The sequence below is a fragment of the Oryza sativa genome, chromosome 2, assembly GCF_034140825.1.
Source record: "Oryza sativa Japonica Group chromosome 2, ASM3414082v1".
NCBI classification, from domain to species: Eukaryota; Viridiplantae; Streptophyta; class Magnoliopsida; order Poales; family Poaceae; genus Oryza; species Oryza sativa.
Window position 1 is genome coordinate 35497345 of NC_089036.1, and position 20244 is coordinate 35517588.

General features: G+C 43.6%; 4 protein-coding genes and 1 long non-coding RNA gene across 5 annotated transcripts; 2 read left to right on the forward strand and 3 right to left on the reverse strand.

The window, feature by feature from the left end:
* Positions 1-914: 914 nt before the first annotated feature.
* Positions 915-3444, reverse strand: LOC107280060 (uncharacterized). Its single transcript, XR_001543104.3, has 4 exons — positions 3317-3444; positions 1813-1882; positions 1394-1477; positions 915-1316 (listed from the first exon to the last, which is right to left on the reverse strand). It is a non-coding gene; the product is annotated as an uncharacterized lncRNA (long non-coding RNA).
* Positions 3445-4051: 607 nt separating this feature from the next.
* Positions 4052-6105, forward strand: LOC4331140 (tubulin-folding cofactor A). The gene is made up of 4 exons (XM_015771491.3): positions 4052-4186; positions 4293-4464; positions 5636-5722; positions 5805-6105. Exons 2-4 carry the CDS (start codon positions 4312-4314, stop codon positions 5901-5903), a joined length of 339 nt encoding a protein of 112 aa, XP_015626977.1. The 5' UTR covers positions 4052-4186; positions 4293-4311; the 3' UTR covers positions 5904-6105.
* Positions 6106-6386: 281 nt separating this feature from the next.
* LOC4331141 (uncharacterized) lies at positions 6387-10686 on the reverse strand. The gene is made up of 13 exons (XM_015771490.3): positions 10387-10686; positions 10121-10270; positions 9835-10011; positions 9574-9717; positions 9356-9461; positions 9081-9229; positions 8870-8995; positions 8584-8727; positions 8377-8464; positions 7662-8035; positions 7166-7492; positions 6819-7034; positions 6387-6685 (listed from the first exon to the last, which is right to left on the reverse strand). Exons 1-13 carry the CDS (start codon positions 10603-10605, stop codon positions 6551-6553), a joined length of 2355 nt encoding a protein of 784 aa, XP_015626976.1. The 5' UTR covers positions 10606-10686; the 3' UTR covers positions 6387-6550.
* A 2015-nt stretch (positions 10687-12701) lies between these two features.
* LOC4331142 (uncharacterized) lies at positions 12702-14701 on the reverse strand. Its single transcript, XM_015768604.3, has 4 exons — positions 14450-14701; positions 13908-13978; positions 13669-13804; positions 12702-12994 (listed from the first exon to the last, which is right to left on the reverse strand). The coding sequence occupies exons 1-4, from the start codon at positions 14616-14618 to the stop codon at positions 12903-12905; spliced, it is 468 nt and encodes a 155-aa protein (XP_015624090.1). The 5' UTR covers positions 14619-14701; the 3' UTR covers positions 12702-12902.
* Positions 14702-14877: 176 nt separating this feature from the next.
* On the forward strand, positions 14878-18887 carry LOC4331143 (NADH dehydrogenase [ubiquinone] 1 alpha subcomplex subunit 9, mitochondrial). Its single transcript, XM_015772264.3, has 12 exons — positions 14878-15065; positions 15170-15275; positions 15899-15963; positions 16085-16170; positions 16272-16356; positions 16430-16500; positions 17217-17348; positions 17471-17586; positions 17945-18068; positions 18166-18234; positions 18325-18445; positions 18524-18887. The coding sequence occupies exons 1-12, from the start codon at positions 14951-14953 to the stop codon at positions 18658-18660; spliced, it is 1227 nt and encodes a 408-aa protein (XP_015627750.1). The 5' UTR covers positions 14878-14950; the 3' UTR covers positions 18661-18887.
* Positions 18888-20244: the final 1357 nt, after the last annotated feature.

Sequence of the window (20244 nt, forward strand, 5' to 3'; positions counted from 1 at the left end):
TTAATATAGGAGTAGGAGTACTATGTGATCTGCTTTTTAGTTTTCCTTTGGGTAATTCATTGGCTACCTTTGCAGGACACTCGTGGAGTGATGATTGTGTGTGCAGTTCAAGTTGCACATACTCTAGGTTCTGAATAAATTTAGTAATTAATATACTTTGGTTCAGATTTTCAGACAAGTTTTCAAAATGAAACCGCTCAGTATACAATCCTGAATTTTCACTGAATTCTGACGCCGATTTTGTGGAAGTTTAGAGATGCAAAGTAAAGTTTTTTTTCCACTGAAGTCTGACGCCGATTTGGTGAAACTTTAGGGATGTAAGTAAAGTTCTTTTCCCACTGAAATCTGACGACGATTTGGTGAAAGTTTAGGGATGTAAAGTAAAGTTTCTTTTTTTCCAACGAGAAAGATGAAGGTAGCCTTTGCAGGTCAATGCAACAAAGGTTCACACTTTCACAGCCAAACTGGTTCTCATCTCGTTTAGAACTTGTTCAGTTTATAGATATTCTAATCCATAGAAATTGAAAAGGTAAATACACTTCAATCCTACAGGATTTTTCTAAAGGTCCGATTGGATGTAAAATTTTCAGCCTCTCCTGTACGACAGTTAGGAATGAAAAAATTAGTTTGTTTTTTATATTTTATTCCTCCAAACCGAATGGTAAAATTCACCCTTCGTTTTTAAATGTAAACTGAAAAAGCCCTTAGACTTTAGACGTGTACAGCTTTCACGGCCACGTGTCACACGACAGCGTGGGGCTCGCGCTTAGCTTTAGCTCGTACTTGCATACGTGTAAGTGATTAAGTAGTATAAGTACAAGTCATGTGCCTATCAGTAAGTACAGTACAGTATATTATACCGCATGCATATGCATGCACATACTCCCAGTAATCACGCCGATAATCTTCAGAGAGAAACAATTGCTGCGAGATAAACTAACTTGCAGCAGACAGTAACATATAGTACTAGTGCTAGTAAATTCATAATTTACACTTTGCACATGCAGTGAGTGAAATCAGAGAGCCTGCAGCAACATTAATCAAGCTCTGCATGTATGCCCGAAAGAAGCGGATCTATCAACCTATCAGAAAGGAAGAGTGCAATCCAGCAGCAGAAGCAGCAGGCAATCGATCGATCAGTATTTATTCATTCATTCATTCCAGTTCCCCTTCAATTCAGTTACTAACAGAGAAGCTTGATCCATGCATGCACAACCAGTAGTCCTAGCTTGCATTCAATTGAATCATGCATGGCTGCATGCCATTCAATTCAGTTCAGCCAAATACTGAACTAACCAAGGAGAAGAGGCCAATGCCTACAGACAACAACACCAAACTATGAATCATACTAGCAGCAGCTTGATCTATCTAGTATAATTGTGCAATCTCTCACCTTATCTGCTTCAATCCAGAAGTTCAGATCTCTGAGTGGTCCATCGATTGCATTTGCATCCCTCAGCCAGCACCCTCATACATACTGCATATGTTTGATTTAGATATTTAGATAAGTGAATGGATTATTGATGCGGATTATCTACTTATTATAGGAATTAATTAAATATTTTGATAAATATACTTAACAAATAATTTAAAACAGGTGGTCAAACACAATGCAGTTGAATAATTTTTTTTTTAGAAATCACATTGTTTTTAAGAAAACGTAAAACAAATAAGTGGTTCTAATAATCCGATGAATAAGCTGGAAAAAAAAACAGAGCCGACACTACTGGCCCATGTCTGGATACACACATGTACAAAAACACATAGATACACGCACAAATACAGTATTAGTACAGCACTATGCACATATACCGCTAGACAAGGCAGCTTTTGTGCCAAGGCAAATTTGCTGTCCTGTCCATGGCATCCAACTGGTCCAAACCTGCATGCAGATCAAACAGGATTAGTATTCAGGACCAGCTTGGGAAAAAGCAAGCAAGTAGCAAGATGTACACAAACATGCAGAGATCTAGTACAAACATAATAACATATACTGAGAGTGAGAGTACATACATGATGTTGCCAGGGCACTGCAGCAAATTAAGAACTCATCAACAAGCCATTGCACAATGATAGCCAGAGCTTAGCTAACTATAGATGATGAGACGAACAAGTGCATGTTATGCAGTAGTAGTATAGTATTTGCATGGATGCGCCCACACACATGCGACCACATCAATCGCTACCGATCAGTTAATGACAGCGTTAGATGTGTCCATGGATGATGAGGTCAAGCTGCAAACTGAACTGGATTTATTGCTTACATGTATATGTTTCTTTCATGCTTTGGCTTGGATTTTGATTTGATTCATATGTACTTCTCCTGCTACTGCAACAAGCTTGCAATGGTGAAAGTGAAACTCTCCTGGATGCATCAGGAAAGGGCAAAAGCCCAAGATAAATCGCTCTGCTTTTGAGTTGGTGTCACCATTAAGGTTGGCAGGATTCAGGAAAGTAACATGAGTGGTTGAGATGAATCTTAACCATGTACTGTACTATCTCAAGAACTTTGAGGACGATGCATGATTGATAATTAAAAAAAAAACTAAAGACTCCATTAATTCAACACACAACAAACTCACTCCTGCAAACCAAGTGAAGAAACAAAGTTCCTTCTCGCTTCAACTTATACAAGTACCCTAGTTGCGGTTGTTTACAATGTAGCAGCTGTTGTAACGAAGAGTTTGTATATTATATATTTCAGTTCTGCTCGAAAGAAGAAACAGCAGAGCTTCTGCTATTCGCTAGAGAGAGAATAAAAACGGCTTTTTATCAGGTTGGAACTGTCCTACAAGGTGCATTGTTAGCTTGTCATTAGTCGCGTTTTAGCACACAGAATGGATACCATAGCACTAGCAGCAGGATAGATGCATATGTATGGTCCATGCATGTTGATTGGTGTCTGTGAGTGAGTAACTCTGCTGCTTTTTCTCAATTGACTGCTTTGCTGCACAAAGGACCACACACAGAACTCTTGCAAGTTGCAACTACCATTCACGAGTCAAACTTGCTTAAGACTCTTGTAGAAATGTAGTTAATTACAACTACCAGTAGCAATGCATTTCTTTTTTTTCTTTGCACACACAATGCAAGTTGCATTGATACAGTCATACAGCTCAGGATTCAGAGTTTCCTCTAGCAACATATGGAGTAGTACTAGCCTAATATATCGAGTACTAGCTTTTTTTTTCTCTAATTGTTCATCGATTTTTGCTCGCAAATACTGTACCAGTTCGAAGTTTTCGCATGCACCAACCAATCAATCGAAACAACAGGTCGAAGAAAAAAAGAATCGGGGAGGGCGGCGATCGAGTACCGGAGGCTGACCCCGGAAGGGGCGGGGAGGGGAGGGCGGCAGCGGCGCCGGTAGGAGACGCCGGCGAGGAGGAAGCCATCGGCGACGGCGTGACGGCGGGCGGCGGCGGGAGGGAGGGTAGAGGTAGAGCGAGCCGATGAGGCAATCCAATTATTTGGGCCGTCATTAGTCCAAGCTTTCACCAACAGTTGGGCCTCAGACGAAGACAAATTGGCCAGTTGTTAGTAAAGTATAGCTAGAATAAGTCTACTATGACTCCCTCCTTTATTGCTCCTGATTGAGGGTGTGTTCGCTACTAGAGCTTCCCGCGCCAAAAACGGAGCGGTCTATTAGCACGTGATTATTAAGTATTAGCTAATTTTTTTAAAAAAATGGAACAATATGATTTTTTTAAGCAACTTTCATATAAAAACTTTTTGTAAAAAAACACACCGTTTAGTAGTTTGAAAAACGTGTGCGCGGAAAACGAGAGGGAAAAGTTGGAACCGGCAGTGCCGAACACACCCTGAATTGTCTTCCCAACTGCAAAACCTGTCTCAGTGAGTCGACCAGAGTCAACCTGTCACGTCAGCAGAAACCGCTTCATAAGGAGATCGTCTTTCGAAGATGTAGGAGCTGCTATAAACTGTTTTTTAGTTGAGGGAGGCAAAATAGACTTATTGCAATAAAGCTTGAGGAAGCCCATTGAGGCCCAACTGAAGCCCATAGGAACTCGCCCGGTGTGCTGCAGCCTGCAGCCGCCGCCGTCAGGTCTCGCCTCCGCCGCACTCTCCTCTCTGTCTCCGCCGATCTGCTCTGCCGCGACGCGCCGCCGGCGAGAAGGGACGGCCTCCTCTCCTTCCCGACCCCGCGCGAGCATCCAGTTTCGAGGTATTCCTCCTCGTTCTTCTCTGGTTGGATCGATGCGCCTGCGTGGCGTAGTTGGGGGATTCATCCGGACTAACTGATTTCTTTCCCCTCCAATTGGCGCATCCAGTTTCTTCTGGATTTCTAGGATGGCGACTCTGAGGAACCTGAAGATCAAGACGTCGACCTGCAAGAGGATCGTCAAGGAGCTCCGCTCCTACGAGAAGGAGGTGGAGAAGGAGGCGGCCAAGACTGCTGACATGAAGGAGAAAGGCGCCGACCCCTACGATCTCAAGCAACAGGTGAAGAAGATCTTTGTGCTTGCAATTGCAAGCCTTTTTCCCCCCTTTACTAACCTGCCTGTTAATTTGTCTGCATTATTCTGGTAGTAAATTGCAAGTGCAGTACTGTTAGGGAGTAGTACATATGCCGTGTATTGTGATTAAAAGAAGAATCTTATACTAGTATTTATCAAGGGCTTTTTGTTTCTCTTGTGAATGGTTGCTCCTCTTGTTGCTTCGTTATTAGTTGTGCTTCAATTAATCAGCAGTTCATCAAAATGATTAGGCAAAAGAAGTATCTAAGCCTTGTTAACAGTCTGGTTTATCCTTTTGTGTTTGTCAGTTTTGCATACATGTTGCCAAGAAGTGTTCTTAGTGCAATTATATCGCATTGATGTAATTGACTGAGATCAATGAAAACTTCCATTATCTAAAAAATATACATGTTTTTATCATCCATTCCACAATGGTTGTGGCATAGTGATTTCTGCATTATTTATGGTTGGAATCTATGGTGTCAAGTTATGCTTCGGTTGCATATTCCCGTGCCACTAATTCTAATAATTAACTTAATGGTTTGGCTTCAAGCTTTTCCGTATATATCAATAATGCAATATACCATGACTCACTGAACAAGTCAGTTGTTGGTTGTAATTTTGGCTTCTGGTTTTGTCCAATGACTTAGATTTATAACAATCTTATTCTAGTCCATTTACCCAGTAGAGAATAATTTCTTCCTTAAAAATGCATTTTTGAGATGTTTTGATTGGGCAGTCTATGTAATCATAGCAACACAGCATATGGATGGACATTGTTATAAACAGGGTTGTGCATTAAATGAACATGTGGCGGATGCATTCTTCAGAGTGCTACCATGTTCTCTGACAATCACATTATACAGAGTTTTACATATAGGTGTTGCAAGGCTTGTTTAAGACATCACAGTTCATATATGTCTGAAGAGCTCTAAATTTGATTTGATTTTTTTTTTTTTTTTTGTGTGTGTGTGTGTGTGTGTGTGTGTGTGTGTGTGTGTGTGAAAATGAGATTGGGAAGACTGTTGCTCAGTTCGTTGCAACTACATTTCTTTTTGAAGGAGCAAAGCTGATTATTGGTGGCGCTACATCTCTTCCAAGTTGCAATTCAATGTGGAACCCTTTGAACTTTATGTTAATGTCATTTACGCCTGCAGGAGAATGTTTTAGCCGAGTCAAGGATGATGGTCCCAGACTGCCATAAGCGACTTGAAACTGCACTGGCAGACTTGAAAGCAACTCTGGTATCGTATGAATTTTTTTCTGGCGACATTTAAATTCTGCATATCCTCTTCTTCAGTAACCACAACCATTGTTCTATTGCAGGCTGAATTGAAGGAATCAAATGAACAAGGTGCTGAGATTGGAGAGGCTGAGAGTACAATCACAGAAGTTGAAGCTGTCGTCAAGCCAACAGAAGATTGAATTCGTTTTTTATGAAATCCCTGCAAACCTCTGTTCTGTTGGGGCCATAGTAGCTCAACTAGTATTATGATGTTTGCTGTGAATTCATGTATCCATTTTGTGGTTCCTGAGCCCTAACTTGGAAGATCTGGCACTGAACCATCCTTACTTTATGTGCTTGCTTGTTCTTCCTGAAGTACACAGTTAAGCATGGTTGTGTCCACTTGCCTGCTTCTTCTTCCTCCTTTTCTTTGAGATTATTGTTAGAAAGTATTGGTTCGAGCCTTCGAAGGGCTTGGGAGAATGCGCTTAATCGTTTTTAAGTAATCAAGAGTTTTCATCAGCAAAGTCATAGAATTGCTATATAAACATTGGTTAATTTGCATATACAAGTGATACTCCGTTCTGACGAAAACGCTAACAAAAAAAGGGTTAAATTAGCAACTTGATCCATGTACGCACAATGAAACTGCAGGCTCTGTAGTCTCCATTAACACTGGAAAATTGCTAGTTAAAAATTGGTTAAATCTGCGTATATGTGTATAATTTCTATACAACGTTTAGCTGTACAATCTTCTATGAGTTCTATCATCATTTGTGATGTATTGTTTGCAAAAAAGGGAGAAATAACTGTTTGCAATCTCCCGTCGGAAGTAAGAAAAATCACTTCACAAAAATGCCTCCCGGATCAACCGTGCAAATACTCGCGATGACAACCGGCTCATGACCTCTGGTAGGATCTTCGACGAAATGCTCGGCAACACAGGTAGAAGCTCTTGTACAAGATACACAACATTTACATCCTGGCATCAACCCAAAGACAAAAAATCAGTAATCTTTAGATGTTCGATTTGTGGAGTGTTTCATTCAGTAAGACAAAAAAATCAGTAATCTTTAGATGTTCGATTTGCGGAGTGTTTCATTCAGTATACATACCCCATCAATTGTTGTTGGATTGTTCCCAGCTGTCAAAAACTTCACAACCTTCTCAACATTGTTCAAGATGACCCTGTCTTCCTCTGTGATTGTAGGAAGCAGTGCTCTAGCTCTGACAGGAACCATGCTGAAAACTGGGGTAGCATTTCCTAGCCCAAAAGATGCAGCAATTTGTATCAGTTGCTCCCTTGAAACTGCATCTATGGCTTTGACAATCTGCAATGCAGAGAACAAGAGGTCTCAATATGGAAGGCACTGGATTATCTTAAACAACATTCCCTGCAACATGCAAATTACTGTTGTTTGGTTTAAACAAAATACAAAAATGCTGCAACATGAGAGCTCACCTCATCAAGAATGAACTCCCTAAAAAAGTCGCCCCTCTCAGAGAGTAGAAAAGAAAGAGCAGCCCGAGCTTTGACTGGTTGCTCAGGCTGTGATATGGCCATTGGAAATGCAGGAACTAAACTTGTGCTTGGTAGAGTTCCTATCTCAGCCAGCTCAGCCATGCTGCCTTTCAAGTTCTCCCCACCACCACTCTTTGCTGCACGAATAAAATTCTCGAAAGCTTGCATGACATCAATGAATCTTTCTGCGTCGAATACACCTGTTTTGCCATATATTGTGTATCGCAAGGCGCTCCTTAGACGAGGTGACTCATCTGTTAGTAGTCTCTGCGATCGTCGAAAAAAATCAGAATCAATAATACAATAACATCAAAATCAACCTTCGATCCCAACAGACCAAAGAAAGAAGGAATATGCAAATCCTAGTATATATCTGCTTGCCTTTGTAGTTGTGTTATTCTAAGAAATGCAGCATGGAGTTGAATCAAATTCTAACCTGCGCAATATATGGGTATGCTTCATCCACAATGGCAAATTCAGGGTCACCCACCAAAGCTATACCCTCCAATACTCCAATGGCTCTGATAATCAAAGCAAAGTACGGAGGTATCCTGAATGGGTAATCAAATGTTATCTGTGCTAGATCTGCTGCTAACTCTTGAAAGTTTATATTCTTTGCGCCACCTCCTTCAAGTGCTTGATCAAAAACTTTGGCCAATACAGGCAAGATTGGGTCCAAGTTAACTCCCTCAGGGATGAAACCAAGCTTCACAAAGTCCTTGACTATCGCATCATAATCACGATGAATGAGGTGGGCTATTGCTTCAATCATTCCGTACTTTTGGTCATCTGTCAATTTAGTTACAAGCCCTACAAAAAGGAGGATATATTTCTTTCATCAGCATCAAAGGAGATGGAAACAAAACGAAGAAAAAATAGGTGGACCCAAAGGACAGTACAAAACAAGTGTATTCTTAGTCCTTTTTCCCTCCTTCAAATTGAAGAAGAGTATTTCCACGTAATGCTGACATTACCACTGAATAGATATTTAACTAAATAATAATGGACCATGGTTTACTGACTCCGCTCAGCCTTTCCTTTTTTATGGACTCGCATGCAAACTAACTAGTATAACTTTTGTCTTTTATATGAGAACCAAAGAAAAATAACAGAGCTGTGTGTGAGAAGTATTATCCATAATGTTGACTCACCAAAATCAAGAATAGCTAGTTTTCCATCTGGTGTCCTAATCATATTGCCAGGATGTGGATCAGCATGGAAAAATCCAGTATCAAGCAACTGCCAGAGAAACATAAAACGAGCCCAAGAAAATTGAAGTGATGTCTTGCGCAAATAAAGGTACTTCCATTCAACAAGCATATGCTACATTGACCAATGATTAAACAAAATGAGCTAACCTGTTTTAGGTAGCATATGACTCCTACACTGACCAATGACCCAACATCATCCTCTGTACTTTGTGACAGCTTCTCCCCATCTATCCATTGTGTAGTAAGAACTTTTCTAGATGTGTATTTCTGGTATGTCTTTGGTACAACGACCTGGAAGATTGTTAGATAAAATCATAAGTAGCTTGACAGTAAAACAAGCATGTATGTGTTGTAATAACATGGAATTAAGACAAAACAGATAACTCCAACAGTAAACAGATTTATCACTCGATATGGACACTAGAATAATTACCTGCGGAAGATCCTTTTTCATCATTTCAGCAAAGCGATTGCCATTTTCTCCTTCATTCACATAATCAAGTTCTTCGAAAAATCGAGCAGCCCACTCATCTACTAGGCCAACAACATCAATGGAGACCTAACAGTATTCAGTTATGGTTCAAAGGTGAGCTTTCAAATATAGTCTGGGCATCAGTTTTGACCAAGTAGAAGAAAATATTTACCTGCGGAAATCTCCTTAGTACCAGGCCCAAGTTTCTAATGATGAATAAATCAATTGTGACAGTTTCAAGTACAAACGGCCTCTGTACTTTCACAGCTACAAGTTCTCCGGTTTCTTTCAAGCGGCCCTTGTAAACCTGCCCCAGAGATGCTGCAAGATAATTCATAAGCATAGTCCAAGAACAGTGAGTATAATTTGATGCAATATAATTTCATCTGATAATGGTTTAATCATAAATGGTAAGTGCAGCACGCGGGCAATATTTAGTACAAGTACCGGCAGCAATTGGGGAAGGAGATAATTCAGAGTATATTTCGTGCCACGGCCGCCCAAGCTCTTCTTCAAGAAGAGTCATTGCAAGATCATCGGAGAACGAAGGAACCTTCACATAGCGGTAGATCAACCAGTTAGCAAATTTATAGCTCTCCTGGCACTTCTATGCTTTGTGAGATAGCAAGGGGAGAACACAGTAAGACAAACACAGAAATATTTACCTTATCACAAAGTTTCTGCAATTCAGTCATTGCTGCAGGGGACAGAATATCTGGTCGAATACTTAGTGCTTGGCCAAGCTTAATATAAGCAGGACCCAAAGATGTCACAATTTCCCTCAGCTCAATCGCACGCGCTACTTCATTCTATTGATAAGCATTGATCCACCCCCAAAAGGAAATGTTCTTTATCAGTTAGCAATTGGATTTAGACGATTCAAGATGAAAACAACAAGGTGGATATAGTAAATCAATAATTGGTACCTCCTTGAGCTTGTTGTTTATGAGGTCTGATATGAGATGAGAGATGAAACCACCAGCAACAGACAGCAATTGCACGATCCGTGTGGCGACGGCCCTCGGGCGCTTCCCCCAGTATGCAGAAATGATCTCAGGACTGTACACGAGAGGCAGCGCCTCATTGTTGTTCATGGATGAAACCTAGAGCCAAGAAAAGGGGGAAATGAAAATTTTGTTCTTCTATTAGACCTTAGTTGAAATAAACTGTTAATTAACGTGATGATTGAATTGTGTGGTTGGTGGGGCGGACCTCGACGAGGCGGAGGCGGACGTTGTCGTCGGCGAATTGGGAGTCGCGGAGGTTCTGGCCGCGGAGGCCGCGCATGAGCGTGGCGAGCTGCTCGTCCTCCTCCATCTGCTTCCGCACTCGCTGGATCTCCTTGGACACCTCCCCGAACCGCTTCAATCGCAAACACACAAACCACACCAACACAATCTCCACAATCTCAGCGAGATGAAACAGGTGTAAGAACACGGAAGATCTGACTGATTGAGCAGAGAGGCGATCGGTCTTACGGTGGAGGAGATGTCATTAGGGGTCCTCGTCCTCGACCTGGAGCGAGGCGCCGGGGCGGAGGCGGAGGGCTTGGGCTCCGTGGCGACGGCGAGGACGCGGCGGGATGGGCGCCGGCGCCGACGGCCCGGCAGCGACGCCGCGAGACCAGGCAGACGGCCGAAGCCACCGCAGTGCAGCAGGTGCGGCGCCGCCGACGCCGCCGCCGCCGCGGCCTCCATGGGCAAGAAGAAGAAGGAAGAAGCTTAGCTTCTTCGGCGAAGACCCCGAGGCGGAGGAGGAGGATGAATTTGCCGCGCAATAATCTTCCCTTGCAGTGCAGTGCTCTAGTTGTAGCAGTAAACGCGGGAGGCGCCGGAGCCGGAGTTGGACTGGAGTGTGGAGTGAGATGGCTGGCTGGCGCGCGGCCACGTGGCGTCACCGCGGGCACACGAGGTTCGTGTGCGCGGGAGGCGCGGACGCATGGGCGGCGCGAGAGCGGCCACCCCCACCAAAACCGGTGAGGAGAGGACGAAGCGCGATGTGTCCGCTTTGGATTCGACCACCCAGATTCCCACCACCTCAGGTAAAATGCCAATGCACCCAATAATGCTAGCACAGCTCTAGTGATTAGTGATTCCTATCTCCGGCCCATTCCATAAAAAATGAATTTAGCATAGAATATTATCGGAGAGTGAACTCCTCCACCAAGAAACCGTGAGGCCCCCATTTGTGAGTTCGGTCAGGGGCAGCGGGTGAGATTTGAGGGCTTGGTGAGCGGAACTTTGTGATCTTGAGGGTGTTAGGCCCCTCCAAGACGATGAGACAAAAGAGGTTTATACAGGTTCGGGCCGCTGAGAAGCGTAATACCCTACTCCTATGCATGATTGATTGAATGTAGAACACAAGTGCTTGGAGTTGCGAGACCCAAGCGCCAGTTCGCTCGGAAGTCCCCCCCCCCCCCAACTAGGCCTGGACCTCCTTTTATACCTCAAGGGGTTACCACATGGGCCCAACAACCTAACCTAACTCCGGTGGAGAAGTATTATAATCTTTGCATTAAATGCATGTCTTGTCTCTTGACTTGGGAAGCCAAGCACACGTCGTCTTGATGATGGGGCCTGTCAAATCTTGCCGCCTGACACGCAAGCAGCGCACAGGCGCACTACCCAGTCCCATCGGTCATTCGACCGGTCACAGACTGGTTGAGTATACTGCACGCCGCATTTGGCGCGACCGCTCGGGTCGCCATAAATGCGGGTAGGTGGGCACCTGTAGGCGGACACCTAACCCACCGTATGCGGTGACCTAGAGAGGGGGTCGGGGGGAGCCCAACCCCTAGTCACGGGAGGGGGTCGCCGCTGCCCGACCTTGGGCCCGATCCCCCCTTGGGGGAGGGCCACGTGGCGCTTGGGGCAGCCTTCTCCTTCTAGTCTCGGCCAGGGAGTGGCCGCCGCCCTACCTCGGGCCCGACCCCCCTCGGGGGAGGGCCACGTGGCATTGGAGGGCAGCCTCCTCCATCTAGTCTCTGGGAAGGAGTGGCCACCGTCCTACCTCGGGCCTGACTCCCCTCGGGGGAGGGCCACGTGGCATCGGGGGGCAGCCTCCTCCGACTAGTCTTTGGGGAAGGAGTGGCCGCCACCCCACCTCGGGCCTGACTCCCCTCAGGGGAGGGCCACGTGGCATCGGGGGGCAGCCTCCTCCGACTAGTCTTTGGGGAAGGAGTGGCCGCCACCCCACCTCGGGCCTGACTCCCCTCGGGGGAGGGCCACGTGGCATCGGGGGGCAGCCTCCTCCGACTAGTCTTTAGGGAAGGAGTGGCCGCCACCCCACCTCGGGCCTAACTCCCCTCGGGGGAGGGCCACGTGGCATCGGGGGAGGAGGCCTCCCTCTAAACCTGATACCCCCGGGCCCATATCATCGACAAATGTGATACATTACAGTATTATGAATCTAGACAGATATATATCCGAATTCATAAACTATGATATGTCATATCCTGTAGAAGGTTGATTTTCTATGGGACGGAGAGAGTAGTGCGCAATGCAATCATCTTTTCACGCTTATACTGATGGTAAGATGTGGAGTAACGGCTTATTACTAGCAACTTAAAAATTTGATAATTTACAAATATAATTTTTATATGTGTTCTTAATAATAATGTAAATTATAATAAAAAAAACCATTAAAATTAACTCTAAATTTAAGTTTTCATATTTAAATTTTAGCTTTTAGCTTATAAGCTTGAGGTAAACAATGGGAGTGCAATTCTTTACCGCAAATGGTTCAACGGACAGATATCACAAGTCACAATAGTAAGCACGAAAACAAGAAAGAGTGGTCGAAAAAGATGAGCTTTAATTTTTTTTTCTACCCAGTTGGTCTTTTACTAGAGAAACAGAAGAATAAAAAATGGATCTAGACAACAACAACAACACGATGTACAAGAAATTTTACAGACACCAGGAGACCACCCCACGTACAGCAGCAGCTCCAGGACACCCCCAAAGGTGATGTGCAGCAATAGCTACCTCCCAATTCATCGCGTTTTCGCAGCTGATGAGGTCCCGTTCTTTTCAATCGCCCGCTGCCTCGCACGCTCCATCTTCCGTTTGCGCCATTCCTCAAGAGCTGCAGATGTTTACACAAAATGGTAAAAGAAAAAAATTAGCATCAGCTTCTACATATTACCGAGGGAGGTAGAAGAGCAAAACGCTGCTCCAGCAAGCATGCAAAATAAACCGTTGTGTACAGACCAAATCACACTGCTATTGCATAATGGTATATTACCAATTGCTAGCATATGTATATATATGTACACCTGATGACTTCAGGATATGATTTGCTATGATCATTTTGTGTCTCTGCATCAACTGGCAGGATAGAATGGAATGGTGGTGAAATCACAATAGCTTGGTATTGCAAGCAGTTGTTTCATTCTTTCAGCTTTTCTTTTCAGCCCTGTCCTGAAGCTCTCTGATCTATAGCCCATCCAACTGTATTATTGAACTGTTCGGTTTAACTGTGCAACTGGTCTTTTTTTTCTTTCCATGAAATATATACTGTCAAATACTCGCAGCACAAGCCACAACTAAAGGGCCACATATTGACAGCAATATGATGGTAGTACTACAAAGATGTAACTGTCACAAGACTCACAACCATGTTTGCAAGCATCTAACTTCATTTTGTTCACATCATATGCTCCTCGGATCCGAACAGACATAGTACAGAAGATAAACTGAAAGAACAATGCAGCCCCAAAATATGAGGAGTGGTAAGAAACCAAGAATGAATTTACGAACCTTTTTGGCTGCTACCATCATTCCCTGCCCTTAAATCTTGCAACCTTTTTGATGCATCAACAGCAGCTGTCTGCTTGGCATCTTCTTGTGTCATCATGCCATGCTCACCATAAGCTTCTTGTTCGATTTCCTTCACCTATGTAGCAGAAATAGCGAAGTTCTAACTTTGATTAGCATCCCAATGAATTCTCTTTCAACCAAATCACGAGAAACACAATATACAATATACAGTGACTTACTCTCCTGATCAAATCCACAGGCTCCATAGCACGACGTAACTCTTCCGACTCCCATATAAACCGTAGCTGAGCTGCGGAATTGTAGCACGGGATCTTTCACTGAATTGAGTATATAACAGGACTGATCTCACATGATATAAAGGAAAAACTAGAATTTGTACTAAACGAAGAATGGTTGATCCCATTCTATAGGTTTTGAGCGCAGCTTATAGTGCTGTTCTCTACATTTGGGGTTTCCCCATATGCTCAGAGCTCATGAGGTATTTCGATTGGAAAAAAAAAGAGTGATTTTTGTCAGCTGCTCGGATTCGTAAAGAAATTCCCTGCATTTCCTGTGGCGTGGTGTTAGCAGAAGCCCTTGTCCACATTTAATCAGAAGAAAAGACCTGAACTTTGCTAGTCAGTCTAGATCCAATTCACTAACCAGTTTATCGTACTATCATTTGGGTACCAAATCGAACAAATTTCTAGGCCCAAATCATCTAACGAGAGATAGATTGTTCAATGAGAGTGAAATGAACAAGAGTACAATGAGTTCGTACCAGAATCGAACTGGTGGTCGCCGGCGATGCGCGGCCAGGACGAGTAGTAGTTGCGGAAGAGGAGAGCGCACGCGAGGAGGTTGATTGCGCACACCGCGACGGTGGCGTTCTTGTACGATATCCTGGAGGAAGCAGAAGCCCCACCCCTCCACGCCCCCTGCCCGTCCATCCCGTCGACTGCGGCCGATGCGGCGGCGCGGCCCGTCGAGCTCGCCGGAGAAGAAGACGAGGAAGAGAAAAGCGGACGCGTCCACCAACCAACACAACTCACTTCCTCACGTAGAATGGTAAATGGGCCTACGGCCCATTAATTAGCCCATAAAGAATAGGCCCATTAATGAGCCCATAAAGAATTGGGCCCAACTACCTCGCGACTAATTGGGCCTCCACTAACACCTAGATTCCAACCCTACCTCGCTTCTCTCACCAGTCACCACCACTTGGCCTTCCTCGTCTCCGGCCTTCCTCCACCGCGAGCTCCGACCACCACCGACGGCGACGATGCAGGCGGCGGCGGCGTGGAGGCGTCACCTCCTCGACGGCAACATCTCCCCCACCACCGCGGCGGCGATCTCCGCCTTCAGATCCGCCTCCCAGCCGGCGCTCGCACCCCAAGGTATGGAGGAGGCGCCCTTCCGGGCGTCCGGGACCAGCCCTGAACATCGCCCGCGGGTGCCCCCCGAGGGTAGATCTTAGAGGTGGTTTGGGTTTTCGATGCAGGATTGGGTGGAGCGGATGGCGCGAGGTACATGTCCGCGAGGGCGCCGGCGGTCAAGGGGACGGGGCATCTCGTCCGCAAGGGAACCGGAGGGAGGTCGTCTGTGAGGTGAGGAGCTCAGGCTGGTTCCGTTCCTCCGATTGATTCTATCGGGCATTCCCGTTGTCACGAGTCTGCGTCTAGGTTTGGCCTTCCCAATGATTTGGTTTAGGTTCATTAGGTTGTGATAATGTTCTGATCCATCCGTACTGTCATAGCAGATATGTGTTCCTTAGAATGGTCTTCCTGATGCTTAGATCGTCAGATTTGTGCAGTTCGTATGGTTGCATTTGCGATGGACCTGTTCTTGTATACTTGTGCATCTCGTGGAATTTGGAGTTACCTGTAACACAGCTAGGCCTTGGAAATTCTGTGCCCTGAAAAAACAGAGAGTCGATTTTAGTTATTATGAGCTGAATTGGAGCTCTGGTTGACAGATATGTGATGTTGTTCTACCAAATGTATTTGATCCTACTTCCCACATTTTTTTGCTAGGTTTGAGAAAATTCATTTGCCATTTGCATAGGGTGTTGAGTGTACGAATTGTGGTACTAATATTTATCTTAAAGAGTGTTACTTGCACATTTGCTGGTGTTTGTTGCATCTTGGGAGCAATGACGATCAAATTAGGTTAATGATACTCTTAACCTGCAAATTTTCCTTTGAATTTATAACAAGAAATTTCGTGACAGTGGAATCATAGCTACGGTGTTTGGAGCTACTGGATTTCTTGGCCGCTACCTTGTCCAACAACTTGGTGAGATGATAAGGCTTTAGACCTATAGTACTACGTTGTAATGAATAATATCTTACTGAGTTATATTACCATAAAAACAAAGTGAAATAGTATGGTAACTCAATTATTTATTTCTATTCAGCAAAGATGGGGTCTCAAGTGCTTGTACCATTCAGAGGTTCTGAGGATTGTCACCGACACCTGAAGTTGATGGGTGACCTGGGTCAGGTACTGTATTTTTGTAGTTCACAAATTACAAGTAGTGAAGTCATTAACTCATTTTTCCTTTTTTTTTCCCTTTTATGTATTCTACTTTTTTCTCTTGGCAGATTGTTCCTATGAAATACAATCCAAGAGATGTGGATTCAATTAAGGCTGTCATGGCCAAATCCAATGTGGTCATTAACCTAATAGGTATGTCTAACTTGGTACAGCATCGTATTCAGAGTCAAATCCCTTCCTGACTATGTCAACTCAATTTCAACAGGACGCGAGTATGAAACAAGAAACTATGGATTTGACGAAGTAAATCATCATATGGCTGAACAACTTGCAATGGTATGCATTGTGCGCACATCCGCTTTTCTTCCAACTATATAGATAATTCCTAATACAATCTTTGAGAATTAGGATTGAATGAAATTCAAAGTAGCAACCAGCTTGATTTCTCAGTGCACTGGCTTGCTTGTGCTCATCCCAAGATTGCAGCAGCATTGACAAGCAACCATTTGGCTGGTTTATTTCACCAGCTATAACTTCAGAGGGTCACATAATCCATGGTTGTGATTAGATTTCAAACTTTTGCCTGCTTAGGTGACCTTGGCTAGGTTTCATCTGACACAATACAAAGCACAATATATTTAAGCACACTGCTCTGCCATCGGTATATAATCCGTCTAGCTGTCCTTTTGGTTAACATTAATCCTTCTTTTTCTTGTTTCAGAAGCCAGTGTTACTTAGCTCCTAGATCTGGAAATGGAAATATCTTACTTTTACATTTTGCATGAAAAGTATCTTTTTCTACTGAGCTGTTAGTCTTTTAATTCAGCATCACAGTTACTGCCTTCAATGTGGAATTACTATTCTCTTTCCTCTAATTTGTGCTGTCCTGGGTAATAACCATGCTCTATAATTTCATTCAATTGGATACCTGTACAAAGGGGAAAAAAATTCACTATCATTTGTAACTTTCTTTTTGCTGCATCATGACAATATAATTCCCATCAAGACTTCTTTTGTGGCTGGCTATTAACTGTGTTATGGACTATGCACAGATTTCAAAGGAGCATGGGGGTATCATGAGATTTATCCAGGTTTCTTCCCTAGGAGCATCGGCCTCTTCTCCTTCTAGAATGCTGAGGGCCAAGGCTGCTGGGGAGGAATCTGTGTTGAAAGAATTTCCTGAGGTGATCATCTACATTAGGCAATACTGAACTCCTGTTTCTACATTACCGAAAGTTAGAAGCAAACATGTCCCATTTATGTTGGCAGTTACTTTAACCAAAATTTTGTTTGCATGGATCAACAGGCTACAATTATGAGGCCTGCAACTATGATTGGCACAGAAGATCGGATTTTGAATAGATGGGCACAGTTTGCCAAAAATTGGGGTTTCCTCCCTCTTGTTGATTCTGGGTCTACAAAGTAATTGAACTTTCCTGTTGGCTGCTGTTGTAATGCCTTGACTTAAAATTTAGTCTAGAACATTAATTGATCAGAGAATACGGGCCTCATCATTTGCCCTATGGCTTATAAGCCATTGCCAAAATTTGAATTTTAAAACTTGATTTTGAAGTTGATTTTGATGCTAATTCAACGTAGTTTCTTTTTCATCATTAGCTTTTAAGTCGCTAAAGACACATGTAAAAGTATTACTCATAAATTACTTTTTATCAGTAATAAGCCGTTACGGCTTATAATCAGTCGTAGGCAACCGATGGGGACCTACATAAACTTCCACAGCAGGTGAGATAACATGAATGCAACCTTTTGGTTTTTGCAGGATTCAGCCTGTTTATGTTGTGGATGTTGCTGCTGCTATTGTCAACTCCCTCAAGGATGACGGCACCAGCATGGGAAAGACCTACGAACTTGGTGGACCAGAGATTTATACTGTTCATGAGCTGGTAATTATCATGCACAACATTTTGTTATGCAGCAATGAACGAATCTTCAAGTTGGTTGGTCGAGTTTTTTTATATAAAAATGTTCTGGATGTTACAGGCTGAGCTGATGTATGAGACAATACGTGAATGGCCACGGTACATCGATGTTCCTCTTCCTATTGCAAGGGTATGAACTTAAATAATATCTTGTGTTGGTCAAGGCAACCTGAGTATTGGATTGTCTCGTCTTTTAACAGTTATGCTTCGGGTTGTGCAGGCTATCGCATCTCCAAGGGAAATGCTGCTAAACAAAGTGCCCTTTCCGTTGCCAACCCCATCAATTTTCAACAAAGATCAGATTAATGCATTTTCTGTAGACACCCTAGTGTCTGATAATGGTAAGCATGATATCTTATGATTGATCTGTAACCTATTGTTTGCACAAGCTCACATTTGTTTCTGGGGACATAATACAGCTCTCACCTTTTCGGACCTCGGAATCGTGCCTCACAAATTGAAGGGTTACCCGGTTGAGTTTCTTGTGTGCTACCGGAAGGGCGGTCCAGCTTTTGGTTCTACTGTCAGTGAGAAGATACGAAGTTCTGAGCTGTAGTCTTCCACTCCTGAAGACACTGTAGAATTAATCTTTTAGTTGCAGAAACGTTGTTGTGTTTGTTTTCTTACTATCTGCTGCTGCTGCTGCCAGCCGCCCAACAGCGAGCAGGACCATATTCGATGCATATGTTGGTTCCTGCTCATGTTTTTCACCAATAAGACGCACAAAATCTTTGTCAATTTTTTGAGTTGCAAATGCAAGTGAGGCGAATCGTTGCAGTCCTACGACACAATAACAAAGATATGTTTCTTTCTTTACCCTATACATATATGCTCGCTGGTTTGCATTGCTTGCAATGATGCTACGGTGTGATAATGTGATAATAATTTGTTTAGTGTCTAATTTAGTATTAGGTTACTATGTTGTAGGAGTAGTTGATTAGCACATGTACAAATTCACTGTATACCATTTTGCTTGTGATGCCCTGTCCATAGGCCACACAGCCCATCAAAGCTGCAAACACCTCTCTCTGCTTCCTGGCTGTTAGGCCTCCACAATTCTGCTACTCCTGGCCCAAAACGCTTGTACACTGATCAGATCGATTGATTGATTGGTCTTCTAATTTCCCAGAAGAAAACAAAAGGGAGAGATTGATTACTGTGTTCACTGGCACTGTCATGAGAAATGGATGTGCCAGCCACCAGCTGAGCTGACAGCCGAGGACGAGCGAGCCAAGCAAAGCAAATGCATGGACCAGCAACTCGATTACAACGGCATTACCGGTAATCAAGCAATCAACCACGCGTGCATGCAGCTACCGCTTTGCCACATCACTCAATTCACAACTACTACCTCTACCAGACTACCAGTCGTACTGAATTCGAACTTGTGGGGTTTAATTCCAGAGTGGTGATTTTGATCAATCTGAATTCGATCAATGACGGGGACGCGTGACGACGTCGCCCTTTTGGCCCGCCGATTAAGCCGCTGGCTGAGCTTGCATTGCATGCATGATGCATATATATGGACACCCAGATGTGCAGCCCTGGACGGACGGACCGACGCATATATTGCTGCTTGGAATTTCTGACGACTTGATGCATCAACCAACGAGCTCAAGTACCACCGAGATGCAAGAGGCCGTCGTGCTGCATGCCATGCATGCACGCACGTTTCATCTGTCATAATCACTCCGGCTAATTATAAGAGAGAAATTAATTTGTATGCTCCCACCATTTCATATTATAAATCATTTGGCTTTTTGGTACAACTGATAAATTTTCATATGAAAATTGTTTATTTGATCACCTCATGGCAGCCATTTATATATACTCCCTCCGTTTCGAAATGTTTGACACCGTTGACTTTTTAGCACATGTTTGACCGTTCGTCTTATTCAAAAACTTTTATGAAATATGTAAAATTATATGCCTATATAAAAATATATTTAACAATGAATCAAATGATAGGAAAAGAATTAATAATTACTTAAATTTTTTGAATAAGACGAACGGTCAAACATGTGCTAAAAAGTCAACGGCGTCAAATATTTTGAAACGGAGGGAGTAGGTACCAACGAGAGTCAGTACAACTGAAACAGGTATATAAATGACCGTATCGTATTCATACGCCGCGCTCCTA